Source organism: Procambarus clarkii, chromosome 32, assembly GCF_040958095.1.
Source record: "Procambarus clarkii isolate CNS0578487 chromosome 32, FALCON_Pclarkii_2.0, whole genome shotgun sequence".
In the NCBI taxonomy this organism is placed as follows: Eukaryota; Metazoa; Arthropoda; class Malacostraca; order Decapoda; family Cambaridae; genus Procambarus; species Procambarus clarkii.
Genome location: NC_091181.1, coordinates 34,511,713 through 34,531,620, shown reverse-complemented (window position 1 = coordinate 34,531,620; position 19,908 = coordinate 34,511,713). Strand labels below are relative to the sequence as shown.

The 19,908-nt window shown below is 37.8% G+C and overlaps 2 protein-coding genes across 5 annotated transcripts in view; one reads left to right on the top strand and one right to left on the bottom strand.

Moving 5' to 3' along the window:
• LOC123759420 (chloride intracellular channel exl-1) overlaps window positions 1-12,232 on the top strand; it is a 45,412-nt gene extending 33,180 nt beyond the window's left edge. Inside the window, exons 1-7 of one of the 3 annotated variants that reach the window (XM_045744479.2) lie at window positions 691-768; window positions 4,871-4,946; window positions 7,566-7,891; window positions 8,893-9,023; window positions 9,308-9,509; window positions 9,926-10,095; window positions 10,464-12,232. In XM_045744479.2, the coding sequence (XP_045600435.1) occupies window positions 7,715-7,891; window positions 8,893-9,023; window positions 9,308-9,509; window positions 9,926-10,095; window positions 10,464-10,662 (879 nt within the window). In that variant the 5' untranslated portion in view covers window positions 691-768; window positions 4,871-4,946; window positions 7,566-7,714 and the 3' untranslated portion in view covers window positions 10,663-12,232. Of the gene's footprint in view, window positions 1-609; window positions 769-4,870; window positions 4,947-7,565; window positions 7,892-8,892; window positions 9,024-9,307; window positions 9,510-9,925; window positions 10,096-10,463 lie in introns of those variants that run through there. The other 2 variants (XM_045744476.2, XM_045744478.2) reach the window with 2 other exon arrangements.
• LOC123759421 (transcription initiation factor TFIID subunit 10) overlaps window positions 1-19,174 on the bottom strand; it is a 71,211-nt gene extending 52,037 nt beyond the window's left edge. For both annotated transcript variants that reach the window (XM_045744481.2, XM_045744482.2), the window contains exon 1: window positions 19,069-19,174. The gene's annotated coding sequence lies outside the window, so the exon portion shown is untranslated. The remainder of the gene's footprint in view (window positions 1-19,068) is intronic.
• Window positions 19,175-19,908: the final 734 nt, after the last annotated feature.

Sequence of the window (19,908 nt, the reverse complement as noted above, 5' to 3'; positions counted from 1 at the left end):
ACCTCCCCTGCCGCCTGGACGAGGGACTACTGCTTGTTGCAAGTCAACAAACTGGTTAGTCAGCAGGTCCCCTGGGCAACAAGAGCCCACAGGTGAAGGTCTGATGGCTGCGGCCACGGGTACACGCACAGAGTTGGGTGACACGACGAGGGGGAGCTGGGTGGCGTGACGAAGGGAAGATGGTGTGAAGGGCAGGGTGAAGAAAGCAGAGACGGATGTGGTAACTAAGGACAAGCCGCCCCCCACTAACCTTCCGGCTCCCACCCCAACCCAACCCTCCCTTTCCCTTCCTTCCTGGCACCGGCGCCAACACCGCGTGATTTAAGCCGCTCTCCGCCAAAAAGAAACACTTCGATCAATGAGCTCCTGCCCGGTGAGCATCATCAGACAGGAGGGTCACACAAGTTTGCTACAGGTGTACTGACCTCTCGGCCCATGGAGGAATGGAGAGGACTAGGCCGAGGATCATGCGTGAGGCCGAGCATCCTGCATGATGCGTAAGGTCGAGCATCGTGCATGGTGGAGCGTGGCGCCAAGTTCTCAGGGTAGGGGTGGGGGTGGTGGGAAGGTTGGTGCCAGATGTGGCACACGCTGCCCGCAACCCTCCCTCCTCCCGCCCCCTGCTACCCCGTCACTCCTGGGCCCAGCATGGCTGAGCTGCGGGCGGCACACCCCAGCCAGTGTTCCTACTCCAGCGGCCGAGGGAGCGGGGCGTCCGCGATGACAGTGATTGTACCACCACAGTGACGAGCCGGTTACCACCACCAGGTGCTGCTCCTAGTGTGACACCACACTCTCTACCACACGCCCTACTATATGACCTCCCCCCTCCCACGCCTTCTACACTATCCCCTAACACCATGCCACGCGACCCCCGCCAATGACCTCATCCTCCAGGTATCCGCCTTTGATCCTCACATTCATGACCTTTACCAGCTCTATACCGTGATGTATACATCATGGTTCAATTCCTCTATGTCTTCTCCCACCTACACGACCCCCCACCGCCTCTCAAGGCATCATCCAGCTATACACTTGGATGAAACTGCAATAACCAAAGCATTGTACCAACTGCTTACTCTTTATGTAATCATCACATGGTCGTTTGTGCAACAGTGTTAAGCCTGGCGTCTCCTCGTTTCTTGTCCTCATCAATGAAAAACGACACCGCTGGCGAGGACCCTCGTTATACGGGCTAAAATAATCCTACCCTGGGACATAAAGACCTCCGTGTTCCGTGTGGTGGTGGTGCTCAGCTTACTTCGCCTAAACCACCAAACAGTGATCCCTAGCAGCCTAGCTCGCACTATTACCCCTCCGTAAAAAAATGCAACTATTTGCCTAATCGGAAGCGTCAGAACCTAGGCAAGCCACCTACCTTACCGGAACCGATAATCATCAGACCCCAGGAAGCGTCAATATTGCGGCGATTTTAATTTCCCTATGCCACCACAATTTTTACGCCCAAGTTGATAGGGTAAAAATAAATATGTAGTGTTAAGAGGACAGATTTGTGCTCCCAATACTAACCTCCTAAACCATCCGGGCAGACTTTTAACACACACGCTTCAACAAGCCTATACTAGGCTTTCTGTCCCAGAGAACGGGACACCAAACCGCGCGTCTTATTTAATTACACCATCACATTTAGCGTCTGTTTATTTTGGCGGCAAGATGCGTGCATCCTTAAAACATTAGCGTAGAGACAGCTGGTGACGCTTTCGTGGCGCGTTGAGAGGTTGTTGGGGCTGTAAGCAAGAGTTAAAATGGTGCAAGAACTAGCCTACGAAGATGAAGGCAAGTGAAGGGGAACTGAAGTCGACAATGTGATGAAAACTCTGGCATTTCTCGGGTGTATGTGTAGATATCCGATACTACCTATGCCTTGAGAGTCAGGTCCCAAATCTACATAGTAAAATAACAACATACTGGAGTGAACGACATGAAAGAAAATGCACGATAGAACCAGTGAAGAACATGGGTGCTATAGGCACAATCAGAGAACACTGAATGATCAGAGGTCCGCTGTTGTTCAACAACCTGAAATATATATATATATAAATATAAGCATAATAAATATTGCCGGAACAACCGTGGACATCTTCAAGAGAAAACTAGATAGTTTTCTTCAAGAAGTGTCAGATCAACCAGGCTGTGGTGGATTATGTGGGCCTGCGGGCCGCTCCAAGCAACAGCCTGGTGAACCAAACTCCCACAAGTCAAGCCTGGCCTCGGGCTGGGCTTAGGGAGTAGAACAACTACCAAAACAAGTAGGTACCTTTGTACTACTCTGCCATGTTGGAGCTGGAGAGTCAAGTACCGACACAAAGTTATCCAAGAATGGATAATAATGCAACACCTAGGCATAGTACATTAAATCATTATATAGTTATAAATATACATTATAAAAAATTATATTACTGCAACAAGAGCCTATACAAATAAAGATAACTTATTTTCAAACAAGTACGTGTGACAAACGAAAAAAGAAACCTTGCATAAAACTACTCTGTAACGGTTATTTAATTCCTGTTGTTGAATACAGGAAGCCCGTGAATACATGCTTTAGGCTTGTATCGAGGTCCCCCCCAAGGTCGAACTACTGATCCTCCACAGGGTGCAACCCTACACCAGTTGCCCAACTCTCGGGCAACTTACTGCTAGATGAACATGTGCATTAGATGAAAGAAGTGCCCAACCATTTCTATCCATCCTCAAATCTGGGAGGCCCGATTGAGCCGAGAAAGAAGACAATTTGTACTACGAGAACCTATTTCTTAATGGATTGCCAAGTTTTAGCATATAATTTGCATATTCAAAAGTAAAGGCCACATATTTGTAACACACAGGTATGGCAATGTACGAGGCAGTGAAAACAGCGGCAACTTTTACAGACAATTACATTACATTCTTATACAGCCATTAGTACGCGTAGCGTTTCGGGCAGGTCCCTGGAATATGATCCCCGCCGCGAAGAATTGTTTTTACAACCAAGTACTCATTTTACTGGCGAGTTAAACAGAGGCTACAGTTAAGGATTTGCACCCAGTAAATCCTCCCCGGCCAGGATACGAACCCATGACAAAGCGCTCGTGGAACGCCAGGCGAGTGTTTTACCACTACACCACGGAGACTGGAATAATTGCATAGCAATCCCCCGCCTATACAATCGTATAGCAAATGGCAACCACGATACAACTTGCCGAAAACGGCAAAGTTAATCACATTAGGGTAAACCTGAATAACAGTAAAAGCTAGTAACCTTAACAAAATAATCTACAAATTTTACGGGAAATTGGTCGTTTTGCGCAGCTATTATTTAATTTATTTATTATGTAAACATATAATACAGAAAGAAAGGGATTATGCTTACCATATTTTCATGGAATAAGAGAAAATGGCTGTATCCTGATAATATGAAGGTATCCTGTCACAAGTATAGACAAAATGGTAACCATATTACGATGTACAACGTTCCACTAGCACGAGAAATATGGGAACATTCGCGTACGTTTTCCAACATCAATTACGAAGGGTGTTGTTATCAATTATCAATTACCTTGGCGTGTTATAGTGTGATCGTTTTAGCAACCTTTTTTCTAAACGTTAAAACGCAGTGACAGTGAAATCTAACCGCCAACCAATTCCTCTATTGACCATCAGTGATGCCGTAAGTGATCCCTCACAGATTTGTCTCCATCCATCTCGGTACCTCTCATGATTCAGTCTTACGTGACCATTTTTTGGTTATACGATGTCGTTCTTGGCGAGCCAGCAATTCATCTACAATCAAAGTTTCAACAAAATACGTGCAACTATTAAAGAAAGCAACCGATTGAGGATGACAATAAAAAACATGACTAGCAAGAGAGAATGCCTAAAAAAAACACATTATATATATATATATATATATATATATATATATATATATATATATATATATATATATGCGCAGACGAACAGCACGCGAGTTCCACCATTGTCAACCAGGGAATGTGATAACTCATTTCCACATAATGCATTCACTTTTTGTTTATATTAACACGCTTAGTTACACAACACTGCAGCTATCCTAATAGTCCGAACAAGTCAGTGTTAGGTCAAAACTATATTTATGTCAATTTAATATTTCCATCTCTGAATATTTTGCTATTTATGGGACTGGCTTCAAACTATCAGTCTGCACTCGCAAGATTCGAATGGACTACAATACACATTATCCTTAGGTATTACCGAGTGCACGAGTGTACATAATGCACAGTAAAAATCTAACGTGGTGGAAGAAAAAACGGGGGCATGCGTTCGTTGGGCGAACCATATGCAGGTGATGTGTTCCATGCGGGCCCCCATATGGTTGACGTCACAGCTGGAGGCCGGCATATGTTATCCCTGTTATCGTTTTCTACTTTGCCTGTCGTGTCAATCCATGGTGGGCAAAGCAGAAACCCCCACGTGTCTCAATGCATTTTCACCATATCTTAAACAGAAGATCGATTAACAAATTCACGAGCCAGATTTCCTGAACCACAATTAAGAAACCCGTAAAAATGATCAATCCGGAGAATTATTGACAACGAAAAGTGCAACGACAAATTGAATTTAAACATTACCGTTGCATTGCTCAAGTTGGCAAACCATATCTTCTTAAATGCATCCGAAAAATAAATGCAGAATAACCTAGTCTAAGCGCCAAGGCCCTACAAGAGTTCCATTAAAGTAAGTTATCTTGCAACCACTATAATGAAACAACATTATTAAGCGTTTTCAAGACATTTGGAAAAGGGTGGGCTGGTTTAGACACTGAGCGTGGACACCTCGCCAATCATCAATGACAAATTAAACCCTGATAAAAATCCTTGCATATTTACAGGCGAATGATTTGATTATATATCAAATCCACTACTTTCCTAGGTGCACATGTGTGAAGAGCATTCATAGGCACTACGGTAAGTTTCCAATTGAAAATAAATATGAAATAAAATACGCATTCAATAAATTCCTGGGTTTAGACATTAATCATAAAACAAAACTTATTTTTTTTATAAAAATACAAAGAAACGTTTACAAAAAGAAAGCACACTGTACAAAGAACTATAACAAAGAATTATAAACATTAGTTATAAACCAAAAAGTTAAGAGTGGGCAGCAAATCTACGCAATAAGTGCGTTGTGCGATGGGAAGTTATCAGCCAGCACTAAGCACCTGAAAACCGCTTTGGCGAGCCGCCGTCGGAGACCTTGTGATCAACAGATAACGCCTCGCGTGAACATATTTCATTGACATTATCGTACAACAGATAGATTACTTTTTTCTTGAGGGGGGGGGGGGAGGGGGTGTAAGAGTTACGTGGGTACTATACTGGCTTGGCGCTTTCCCCTCGTAATTTACCATACCTTCAGGCTATAGTTGCGTACAGGATAATCATTATTTGGCATTTATATATATTTCTTAAGAACGCTGTCATTCACGATTTTTCATCACTAGCCATATCGATTTACTTGAACAAGATAAACTCAATAAAATGAGATGATGCAATAATAAAACTAAAGGAATGCTAACACCAGAGGGCCAGAACAACCTTCAACCACAAACTAGGATGGAACTACCATCCTGCAAGATTGAGATTTTAGCATCACGTGGCTAGTTCTTGATACTTTGTACTCCCGTTCATATAGTCTAGGGAAGCTGCACAAATGTAGACGTACCTAAATGACACGGCTGGAACAAAAACGGTCCTCAATGGGAAAACCTGGACGGAATCTTGGGAATAATATTTTGAGTAATCAAACGCAAATAGGAGCTGCGGTAAAACAAAAAAAATTATGAATAATAAAAACTTTTAACTTCAAGAAACAGAAAAATGCTCATCCACCTGAACAAATATCCAAGTATTGAAACCTTACCTACAAAACTTTTTATTTTACTGTTGTTGCTTAGATAGGTGTTGCAGCAGTCAACCAATGAATGTCTGAATCAAACATGAGACACGTGCCAACAACTTTCATATTTAAGCTTAACGGAAAGTCATGTAGCTCTGTCTGTCATTCTTGCAAGAATGTCCCATTTTGTGACATATTAAACCGATAATTCAAGATGTCAGTATTTCTGTAACCAAATGCATGTGTCAGTTTCTTTGTCACATATGAAACCTAGAGTGAAAGAAATCAGCCTTATTCGCAGTAAAACAGAAAAAACGCGATATTTAACAAGATACAATCGAAGAACAGACAGCCCAAGTTTTGAATATAGGAATTTACAAATTAATATTCAGCAAGCGCCAATTCCCTCCTCTTTAAATAATTTCATAACATAACAAAAACCAGGAGGCGCATTACAATTAACAGAAATTTCAATATGCTAACAAGATTCCGAGTAAGCTGTGTCACACTAACTTTTCTTTGGTTGCAATAAGCAGGGTGTTGCGACACACTTGCTACCTCAACCTTATGACAGAGCATGGCCATAAATTTGGTCGTGCTCCTGGCGATTCTCTGCATGTTCGTAATAAATGGATGGTGAGAGAGTAATTTAGCAATCTTCTGCATGATAATTACCTTACGCAGAGACGTTAAATTGCACTCTAGCCCAGCCACAAAGCAAATAAACTAGAGATTAGGACAAAATTAGGAAAGCCCAACTATTTTATGGGATAAATTGAGCATTAAATTAGACACTATGCACAGGACTAAATTGAAGCCTTTGCTTTGCCAATCCAAACCGTGTAGTAACGTTTTACGTCAAGTAAATCTTAACCTTTCAGCGGTTGTAAAATCTTTTAGTCCAGGCGTGTGATAAAAGTAACCCCGCTCATTGGCCATGGTTATAAACATTTGTGTAATCGTGTAGCTGGATTAAACATTAATTCACACTTTAACCTACAGTACAAGGCAAATTTAAACGAAATTATCAAAAGGCACCAAATCTCTTAAGACTATTTAGCACTGTCAATCACAGAATTTTAAACAATTCCAATATCATTCAGGATGCCAAAGCAAGAGCAAACAGACAGGGCCAAAGGTATCAGATTCTCTGGGGATTTTATCGAGGGACATAAGACTCAAACGAATACTAGTAAAGCAAAATTTTCAATCGTCCCGAAATTTTTTATAGGCACCCACCATATAGGTGGGTGCCTATAAAAAGGTACCCATAAGTTAGTCAGCTTCTTGTAGGTTTACATCCAAGGGAGGGCTTTTAGTTCAGCCTTGGATTGTGGGAGGGGAACCTCGATACAAGCCTAATGTGTATAATGTGTATATGGTATAAACACTGGCTGCCTGTCCCCTGATAAAATGAATTAATATGAGCAAAAAACACAGCTATGCTTGCACCCATGACACCCACTGGAAAATGTACATACCTGTACTTCATGTAGGATGCCAGGCTATTAACAAACAGACAGGATCAGGAGATATCTACAAGCATCATAATACACATACAATACCCCTGAGCAAAATAAGCATTATTTCATCTGAGTAAATTTACCAACTGTGACGAGGTATAAAAGTTCACAATAAAGCTCACACTGGAGCAAATCATTATAATATTATCTTTAATATTTCAGTCGGAGGTAGTTGTGCAGAGGCTGAAAAGCATAAAGGTGCAGCTAGAAGGAACTTCAGCAAAGAAGCACAGGTGTGGGCTCAGAGGAGTGGCAGCTCAGAAAACACTAGAGTGAAGCTAGCAGCAATCTAGGAGGTACAATAACTGATCATGGGGAGCGTAGGCCAGCCACCAGTGGTGGTGGGAGCCACTGCAGCAGCTCGGGAGGAAGTTACTGTCTACATCAAAGCAGGTGTCGACGGAGAAAGGATGGGAGCATGTCCCTTTTGCCAGAGAGTCTTCATGGTCCTCCTCATCAAGTCACAACATAACCTCCTCAGATTCAAAGTGAGTCAGTTTTCTTATTAGTTATAGATTTGATTTTTGGTATTAATGTATACAGCAGTGTAAAGGGTTTTTATTATTCATTATCAATTGTAATTTTATGTACATTAACTTACTTACATCTTTATTAATAGCCCACTACATTACTGTACTGATTCAACCGTTCTGGTAAAATCTAGTCTACATTTATGATTATTCCCCATGATCAATTGCATCCTATTTTAAATTTTTCTGTGATTTTTGTGGAAAATATTATTAACCAATTCACTGCTTCGCATATCATATGGCATTTTCTTCATTTACCATCATCAGCTGGTGTTTGATAACTCCTATGCTCACTTCACTCTGGAAATGACTTTGAAAATATTGACAACTACAATGTAGCAACCATTTCACACTTTTACCGATTAAAAAAAATTGAATGAAGGGACAATTTTCAGCGTTAAACAAATATTTAATGTAATTTAACATATTAAGAAATACAGCGAGATCAAATGTGGTGGTGTTCTTTGTGTGGTGATTTTAAAATACATTTGCACGGAAATTATAAAAAAATTTAAGTACCGTACTATAGTGTATAGGAGTGAGCTTTTAACACCTTAACTGAAATAAACATTACAGCATAATAAAATGGTTTGTTTGTGCTGTACAGTATTACCGTTATTATTACCACTAAACTTTTGATATAGTAATTATCACATTACAGTACTATACAGGGTACTGTATAGTACTTCAACCTACGTTGGCTTTGCGCCCTGGAGAGATCACTCCAGGCGTGGCGCCTGGAGTGATCACACTCCGTGGTTGCACTCCGACAACCAGAGTGCAATTCCATAGTCTCCCGAGACTGATGGATGCCTACTACTACAGGGTAAAGGTATTAGTATTTATATACTGTAGCTATATAATAAATACTGTACAGTACCCAGTAAAGTCTTCTGCACGTTAAAATTATTTTATTAAAACTAGTGCTGCCAAGAGCTTATTCTTTCATTATTCCTCAGGTAATCACGGTTAATCCAGCCAAGCCTCCTCCCGAGTTTAAAGCCCTAGGCCTCAAGCATGTCCCAGCTCTCATCCAAGGAGATGATGGATACGATGCTCTCGATGATATTATTCAATATATCGACACAAAGTTAGTTCCTCTTACTTTATCATTAATAAGTAGATATTGTTAGTTTATATGACAGTTATTACAGACCAATTTAAAATCAAATAAAAAACCTTGCCAATACCTTGCTAGAATAGCCAATAATATATTGTGCAGTACTGTATTAAAGTGCCTTGTCACTATGAATTTCTACCCAAAATAAATCAAATTTAATCTTAATAAAATTGATGTGAACAATCAGATCATGCAGAATAGAATTAAGTAAGCTAAAAATCATCTTGATCCAATTCTGTATCACTTTTAAATAGGTTTCCTGGAGGAGGACTCGAGTACAACAGTCCTGATGCTGACCTTGCCACTAAAGACTTCTTCTCCAAGTTCTGCTTCTACATCAAGGCAGTAAATCAAGATCCTTCTAAACTAGATCAGGCTCTAGAGAAGCTTAACAATTTTTTAGAGAAATGTACATTAATCACTAATGGTGTAACCAATGGAGACACAAATCACCAGGTGAGCCGTTGCATCATAATGTATTACCTAATATCACAGTACAGTATAGTACTGGCACTACAGTACTATGCACCATTGTTCTGAAACATGTGAATGAATTGATGCAGTTATTTATAATGTTTTGGTTGGCATACATCCCAGATGGCATTATCCGCCAAGAATTTTGTAATGAAGTTGTACTATATAGCAATTTCACAGCTTCCCATAGATTTCTGAAATTTTGGCCCTTAATGTTAATTTATATATTCTAAATGAACTATTTGATTAGACTGACAAATTAAAAAATTTAATAATCTGTTTTATACAAGAAAATGGAATTTACAACCATAATAAGCCAGATTCCGTACAAACTGCTATTACTAAGGAAGAAAATAATACTTTATGTGCAAAGCCAATTCATGGTAGATTTTCTCTAGCACAATGGAGATGAGGAAGATAATCACCAGGAAGCTCCCGTACAATACATGTGTGGTAACCATCTAACACATCTCGACTGCGAGGTTCTCCCAAAACTCCAACATCTCCGAGTAGCTGCAAAAGCTTTAAAGGATTATGATATCCCAACAAATCTTCGAGGTTTTTGGAGGTAGAGTACTATGGTATTGTTCATGTCAGCTACAATGTAAGCCTATGCATTCAGGTAGAAGTTGTATATATTTAGTACTGTACTGTATATCAATACTGTAGCAAGTTATATAAAAGTTTCTCTAACCAGTGCAGTGGCTACACTTTTGTAAATATTGTACAATAGATTCCCACACCAATGGAACCAATAGAGTCCCAGCAACAATTATGTACCAACGGGATTTCAATAAAGACCAAGTTTCAAATCCAGTTAGTGGGTGTGAAATTCAATTGATGAACAATGATGCCTTATAGCAAAAAATGGACAGCAAAAGATGACAAATTAAGTAATTCTGTAAATTGAAACTAATATGTATTTTTTTCACCCAGGTATCTACATGCAGCATATACTCACCCAGTATTTGTGAAAACCTGCCCATGTGATCAAGAAATAATTCTCCATTGGCATGACCGACCAGAGACGCCAAAACTATCACATAAAAAGCATTCAGTCATCGCTAAAGAGAAGCCAAAGTATTCGTTTGATGTACCTGTCCGTGCTTCAGTGGTAACAATAATAGATGAATAAGCCACTAATTAATGCATTTTACATAGTATTCATGCATGACAATCCATGTTCAGTAGGGTACCGAGCCATTTGTTAATGTGCATTGGGATATTGCATAAACAGTATTATCTTGACATGTATTTAGAAATAACCCTGAGTACAGAATGTAGAGTACAGAACTGTACAGCAATTTTAATTCTCAAACAAATTCAGAGCCAAGAAATGTCATGGGTGATAAACAGTGATAAATCACCCATGCCGAGTAATTGCTGAAGTTACATCCTGCATCATGGATTTCTAAAATATTATTTAAATATTATTTATAAATCAGTGACAATTATGATTTCATGATGGGTACCTACACGGTAGTTACTGTACTGTAGTTCTGTACAGAGTACTCCTGTTCAAATGGACAAATCTGTACTAGCCTTTTCACAGGAACTAAAGGTCTGTCGCTTCTTTAGTTATTATTTTACTACAGAAATTTATACAAATCATTATTTTACTTATATTATTGCAAATGATAGAACATAAAAAAAAAACTGTCAAAGTACAGTATGCAGAAAGCAAAGTGAATTTGGTCAGCATGAAATACTTATCCATTTTTAAGCATAATCCTATTTAAGTCTGGTCTAGTGGATACACTGCCTGCAATTGTCCATTAGAACCAAATGCAATGATCATACTACCAGAATGGGATCCATTACACCTTTCTGGTGTACAATACAGGTTCAAGAAGTAGTCTACTGTACATATTCTGTCATTATTCTGCTGATGTACTTCATCTCCACATATTAAATATTGAATAGAATATTAAAACCGTAATAATAATAATTAAATCTATCCGAGTAGGATCCTACCCATTAAGATTTGTCACGTTTGAAATGTCAGAATAATTTCTAAAAAGCTGTCACACTCATTCCCATTTAAATTCAGTAGTCAGAATATAAAGATATGCTTAAGTTATTGTGCATAACCTTCTTTGTAATGAGATTCAAATAATAATTTCTTGCTATTTCTCTTAACAGGCAGTTCAAGCCAGTAAATTATTGGAACAATTTATGTCTAGGAAATACTGTAAATAAATATGAAGTCCATTATTTTTTTGTTGGTATGATGAATGAATGTGGCAGTTCATGTCTTCATTTCATTACATTTCATTTCATTTCGATGATGCAATGTAACAAACTACAAATGTTAGTTGAAGAAACATGCCTCCCGACATGTCAAAGTCAAATCCAAGACGAGTCTTTATTTTACTACGGTACATAAAAGACAAACTGGTCAGTAAACTTAAGATTTTCAAAATCGTTTTACACTGTAGTCTAGTCAATTTTTTTCTTTAAATGTCGCATAAGAATACTATATATTAAACCTCTTGTATATCAAACATCTATCATAAGAAAATGTAAAAAAAAATTAATCTGATAGTTTTTTTTTTTAACACTACAATACTGAATATATTTTTTCCACTTTATTCATTGTACAAATAAAGCAATGTCCTGCATTAAATTTTAATTACTATTTTAAGTGATATACAGTATAGTGTTAAGCAAAACACAAAACCCACACATTAAAGATGCAAAACGAAGAGCGTTTCATTTTCTCTTGAACCACTATCAAGTCTTGATAATGATTTGGTAGATTAAAACATTCCCAAATTCTCATGTCTCTAATGAAGCAATTACCAACGTGTTTTTTTTTGGAGAAACCGGTGAAATTTTTCCATCAAGTTTCAGAAAACACGTAGGGGGTAAATAACGAAATACGAATGTAAAACAGTGGGAGTAATAAATGCCTGTACTGCATTAATTTCTACAGACCCTGTACTTTTGAATTAAAAATTACAAGAGTATTTACTGCCCATTTATATATAATAATTACTGTTAATTAAAAAATTACATTTTCACTTTATATCTTGCTTACAGGTTACACTGTATATTTTTGTAATACTGTAATTGTGTTTATATAATTAATTATTCTTTATGGTAAAAAAGCAGCATTGTTTTATAATATGTACAACTGAAAAAAATTGTATTAATATGCAAGTGATTCTAATTGTCTTAATAATGTGAAATTGTGCTTTTTTTTACAATTATTTGTGGTTGCATCTTTCATAGGAACTCAAAATTGGTCTTCAACAGACCAATATATTTTGGTCTTTTTGGTCTTTATATTCATTAAACATGAAACTGCTTGCTCACATAAGAGCAAATTTGAGGATTGTAGCAACATTTTATAGCTTTCTAGGAGATGGCAGTAAACTCTTTTCACCAATATCCAAAACACAGCTAATGACAGTTCATTAAATTTAATTTTTAGTGTGCGATCCCACCTCAGTCAACTAAGCTTTCTTTCTGCATGCTGAGTAAATTTTCTTAGCTGCCTGGATACTCTGCAAAGGGTTCCTAACCCATACTCTTCCAACGACAAAGGAAGGAAGTACTTGGCAAGCTTTTCATCCAGAGATTCCAAATGGCTGGAATTCAGGGGCTTCACAGTGGTTGCCCATTTTACTGTTATGTAGCCAAGAAAGAGGGGCAAGATTTCAAAATCACCTTTTAAAAGATTTTTTTCCTCCAAACACAAATTGTGTTTTTTAATGCTATAAGTTTGTACACATCAATATTTTCCTTGGGACCTTGCATATGGGTGTTCAAATCCAAGTGTCAATTGAGCAGAGAAATTTGTTGGCTCCATCCATATCCTCTTAAAAGGGATTGCCAAAAATGAATTTACTTTATCTGGCATTAATAAACAGCATTTACTTAACAATAAATAGTGTAGCAATAAATTAATTCTGCACTTGTGTACTGTAATGTTAACCTCCACATTTTAAACACTGACAAACAAAACATGCAGTAGCAAATAGTAGGTGGGAGCGCCAGCAACGTTCATTATTGCCAACCGAATTCCTTGTGGCTACAAAAACTACTCGCCTCAAAATTTATTCTCCAAAGTGAAACTTGCCGTTTAATAATAATCATGCAAATACGTAACCAAGCAAAACTCCAAATGCTTCATCAATATATTAAATAGGTCAATTAAATCATCTCTGGTGGAACAGTGGTAACACACACTGCCGACACTTGGCCAGGGAGGATCGGTTTGGTGCCAATCTTTAACTACTCACCTCTGTTCACCTATCAGTAATTGGATACTGTACCTGGTTGTTAAACGAGTGGCAAGTCATGTTCCAGGGAAAACTAGTGTGTAAGGCATGCAATGAGCTATGGAAAAGAAAAGCTCTCAGCCTTGCTAACATGAATCAGAAAAAATGTACATTTTGTTATTTTATTAAAAAATAAGTAGTATTTATTTATTTATTTATTTTTTTTGTTGCAAGCATTTGCAAATTCTCACATAACCCCCCCCTACCCACCCACCGACACAGGCTCACAGTGCACCAATGTTTCACAAAACCCTAGTTTGGAACCACTGCTCTAATGTGTAGATTTTAGTGTTTATTTCAGCCACAGTACTGTATTTGTACTTTTTCTGCAAACAAGGCAAATACCACAATGTGCTTTCATTTAAATTGAAAAAAATCTAAACAAATTATTTATTGCTGTATTGTATTATGAATTATTAATTTTCCAAATTAATATTGTGTCAATATAGCATTTCCATTACGTTTATTAACCTAAATTTGGAATTCCAAATACTGTACAGTACTATTGAATTTATACAACAAGCAATACCAGTCATATACCGAATATTTTGAGCCATCTATTCTGTAATAACACTATACTGATGTGAGAAACACTGGCTAATATCCACCTGACAAGGCGTGTGTGTCGTAGTATTAAATTCTGATACATTACTGTTCTATTATGCCAGTATTTTAAAAACTGCTGTTTAATATTCTGTTTGGTAAGGCTTTCAAAATCATTTGTGGATTCTTAACTGGTTTTGTTTGATTACCCTTGAAACCCCTTATTAGATTTTTTGTTTTCATACATACAGCATTGTACTGTACACTTACTTCATGTGTGTGTATTGAAGTTCTTTCCGACTCTGTATACACACCCTAATACAGTACTATATCCTTTCACTTCTGAGTAGATGTAGCTGAAGAAAACAATATCAGTGAATGCAATGAAATGCCCTTCTCTGGCAGGCTCTTAAAAACTATCCAAGCTAAGGACTGGTACAGTGCTAAGTGTTTAGCATGAGTGGGCAGGCAGCCAGCCTGCCCACCCGCCCGCCTTCCTGCCAGCCATCGACTTGGCGTTGACAAGTCCCAGATGCAGCCTTGCAGAGTACCTCCACCCAGTGGAATGATAAATATTCACTTGTTTGTGTTTTCTTACATTCTGCATGTAAATTAATAATGCTATATATATATATTTTTTTAGTGCACAGGCAGGAATGACCATTTCTCTATAGCCGCTGTCTAAGGATTCAAAAATTCCGATAGAGATTTTTAGGAGTGGTCCTAGACAGAAAACCATCACCTGAGGAGCATATAAAGAACATTGTGGAAGCCCAAGCTATGCTTTCCAATTTTAGAATTGTCTGAAATGCATGGATGGTGAAATATAAAAGAAATCTGAAAATCAGTAGAATTCATGAGGAGGAGGATTCGAACCTATGCTCTGGGTACAAGACAAGGGACTCCCAAGCAAATGTAAATACTCTGGCAAAGTTCCCGAGACTGTCTATTCCATACCTTTTGGAAAAATTTTCACACTCAAAACGTTCCATTTTCTCCACCACATTCAATAATTAATGCCTATAGTACTGAACCTAGTCAACTCTGTAGCTTTCCCCTATTTTAACTTATGATGTAATTGCCTCTTCCATAGATATATTAACTGGTATACTATGAAGCATGTAAAACACTTTCTACACAAAGTACAGTACATAAATCCTCAAGAAAAAATACTGACCTTTATCACCACCAGTACTGTAATTGACAAATACAAATAATTCACAACAAAATTACAATATGTAATGTGATATAGTGTACCTTGGAAAATCTTTGGAGCAGGACGGCAAGATTGAACCAAATTCTTAGATTAACCCAGATGCCTGTCTTAACCCCATGGACCACGACATACTTAAAAGTTACACAACCTGGAATCTGCCCGAACTCTAGGAATTTGTAGAAACCAAACTGGTACCCAATCCAATTTTGACATGTAACCCACATGCATTCTGGTGTACATAATGGAGTTCTCCATCAAACACTTGTCAGGGGTGACCCAGGACAATGATTTGATCCCACTGTCCTACTTTATAACAATTATAAGAAAATATTTAAAGTTAAACAATACAATACTGTGTTAAAACAAGTATTGTGTGTGTTAAAGTTAACAACCGTCTCATTTCTTCTTTGTATAGAGTAAAATGATTATAAATGAAATGGCAACAACATCCAATTACATCCTGACCAATAACAACTCAGGACTTTGATAGTCTTAGGCCATCTCTGCACATGTACACATCTTCCACTGAACAAGCAAATAAAACAAGGAACAAAAGTGAGGCAAAATGTATTAAATCTGTACTTCAGAAGCCACTGATGAAGCCATCACCTTGAGTGTTGCTCTTCACTATTAAAAAAAAAAGCTATTTATGCACCTCCATTGTTTAAGTTTATTGTAAGAGAAAACGGGCCATTTGCAGAGTATACCCATGAATATAATAGAATCTACGATATCAATTCATTTCCGGTCAATTTTGCTATACTGTACCATTTAAAACCAAGTTGGGACTATATACCATTTTCTGCCAGACATGTAAGAATGAACCCATCATGGGTGTGTCCTTGTGCCAACATGTGTTTCAATTCTCTGGCTCCTAAAATAATACAATTAACATATCCACCCCTTGTTAGAACAATGAATACCATAAATATAACCAATTATGATAATACAAGCACTGACCTCTGAAAAAAAGAATACAGTGCCTACCTTGAGGGTTTGGTAACTTATTCAACAGTTAAAACAGATTTTTGGAAGTTTATATTCACATTTTAGGGGGAGCTATTAACTATCAAGGAAAAAAATGAAGTGGGTCAAAAGTAGACATTCGTAGAGATCTGAAAGCCTTGGCAGCTAGACGTTAACACTTTGCCTGGCTGATAACTCACAATACATCCGTATACGAGTATACACAGTCTGTGCGAGGACACATGCCGAATCAAAAATTAAAATATTTGTTAAAAGTCCATTTTTTTCCTGATCATTATGGGACTAGTTTTAAAATGTGTGCCTTTTGATTGTGAACAATGTTACCAAAATGTATGAAAAAGCACGAAAACCGAGGTGACAAAACTGGAAGAGTATAAATATTCAAGTGCGGGTGGTGGATGCGCGCTCACAGGTAAATACTGGCTATATTGGGGTGTGCTGCATGTGGTGCTGGACCATTTGACTTGTCATATCCCTTTAGAGCATTCTATTGTGAACAATTTGATACCAAAATAAACGACGTACCACGAAAATTTATTTAAGTGATAACACCGAAAATAGTATAAACATTTGAGTGGAATGGGTGTGCGCTCACGGGTAACACTGCCGATTTTTGGGTTTGTTGCGGGAGGCGAGCCAAACTTTTTACCTTGCATGCATATACAGTATCCCTTTAGATCATTCTATTGTGAACAATTTGATACCAAAATGAACGATGTAGCACAAAAAATGTGGCGAGAAGAAAAAATATTTTAATGCACATTTTAAATTCAGGCAACTCCAATTTATGTGCAACTAGAATAAGGTTCCGCCCCACATGAATCTGATTTTGCAAGCAGAATTTGTATGACTAATGGCAATGAGCATGTGCCATGTGTATAACCACAACTCTTGAACATAGTTCGATTAAAAAAATTATTGCAATTTTCCCTTCACAAACTATGCAATACTTCCAAATATAATATTTTTGAAATACCTGTACGCAAAAATAATTGAAATAATTATTGAAATTTTGGAAACATAAGCCTACCTAGGCTATGGATTATTGATTGCCGATTGGCAAGTGCAGTTAAAAGCTCTGTGCCTCAGGGTGGTGCAGCAAAAGCTGCACCACAGCTTTTCCTAATTCTCATATCAAATATAGACAAAAATACAAGTCACAGCTTTGTATCATCCTTTCCAGATAACAAATTAGCATGAAAATTACCTCTGCTGAAGACATTGAAAAATCACAAGCAGATATTAATAAAGTTTTGACTGGGCAGCAGAAAATAACATGTTTAACATTGATAAATTCCAGGTACTCGGGTAGGGTAAAAATGAGGACCTTAAACATAATACAGGGTACAAAACACAATCAAATCTGCCCATAGTAGGAAAGCAGCATGTAAAGGATTTGGGAATAATGATGTCTGACGACCTAACGTTTAGGGAGCATAACCAAGCAAATGTTGCGTCAGCCAGAAAATGACAGGATGGATTACGAGAACTTTCAAATCTAGGGATTCCATCACAGTGGTTGTACTATTCAAGTCACTTGTGCTGTCCCATCTTGAGTACTGCTCAATGCTCACTTTCCCTTCAGAGCAGGAGAGATTGCCAAAATAAGAGGGAATACAGAAAACATATGGCATACAGAGATTTGATAAAGCACCTAAATTATTCGGATCGTCTCAAAGCTCTCCAAATGTACTTGCTAGAAAGGAGACAAGAGAGATCTCAAATAATATATATACAGTATATGGAAAATACTGGAAGGCCAGGTCCCAAATCTACACAGTAAAATAACACGGAGTGACCGACAAGGAAGAAAATGAAGAATAGAACCAGTGAAGAACAGGGGTGCCATAAGCATAATCAGAAAACCCTGTATAAACATCAAAGGTTCACAGTTGTTCAACATCCTCTCAGGATGTATAAGAAATATTGCCAGAACAACTTGACATCTTCAAGAGAAAACTTGATATTTTTCTTCAAGACCAACTGGGCTGTGGTGGATGTGTGACCAAGCTCTCAAGTCAAGCCTGGCCTCGGGCCGGGCTTGGGGAGTAAAACTCACAAAACCGAAATGCTGAAACGCCCGAAATGCTGTACGTATTAGCAGCTTTAGGTATTGTATGTACTTGCTCTATTTATAAACCCAACATTATGCTTGAAACTCATCTATGTATTTTTACCTGAATAAACATTTGAATTTGAACCCCCATCAAAATGGTATCAAGCAGGTCAGTTTTAAATATTCACAATACTTGGGTTTGGTTAGGGAACATTATTTAGACAATTTGTGATACCCAACTTTGTGATGAGTCTCCAATAAAATGGTCCGCAACATTAATTTGTGCAGTGACAACAACGCCACCAGCCTCTGTTTGGCATCATGGATCTTTCTTGGATACTACTGCCCAAAACCCAACTGAAATTTTACTTTGTAATCTAAAACCAAGTGAGTAAATATATAATGAAAATAAAAGTCAAGGAAATCTTGACGATAAAAACAGTTTAGAAGTACCTTAATTGAAGATACAAGAATCGGGTCCTCGCAGCACTTCCTTGTTGGTCTGCCTCTGTTTACATACTAAACGAGCTTAAACCTTTATCCCCGAGGTTGCTTTGTTTGTGATTTTTTATCAAAGGTTTCCATATTTAGAACAAGAATATATAATAATATATATATTAAAATTATAATTATGAAAAATATAAATTTGAATCAAGCAGATGCAGTAATTATAGCTATACTTAAGTTTTTTTTAGTTTAGTTCATTTATTATGCATCCCATACCCATCTTGTGGGCGGTAGTGGAAAGGGTTACAGAGGCACATAATGGACTCAGGGACTGAACCCCACAATTCATTTAGCTAAGCAAGTTACAAAATTCAATATAAGTCGTCACATGTTGAACACAATTTATCAATTGTTTATCATATCAATATAAAAGCTGTGAGTTTAGTTTAATTAATTTATTACGGGTTTCACATACGAACAACAATGAAAGTACTGTACTGTATATGCGTACATGTCTGCAGTTCAAGATTTTTTTTTTAATATACTTACGTCTCAATTTATAAGTCGTAGCCTTACGTATAACTACGTATACGAAAGAATGTTTGCCAATGTGTGTATAAAGTTCATTTTGTAGGCAAAAAAACTTCAGGCAGTGTTATAACCACAAGTTCAGGAACATTACTAACGCCGAAATTATTACTGGCAGTGTTGTGTCACTGATCACATAAAAACATGTGTTTTTCTGTGATCTTACGTGCATTACGCTACCCAGACTATTCTAGCTGTAGCAGGAATTTACTGGCACAGTTTTGGTTAACCCAGTGCAAATTCACCAGTGGTCTTAAT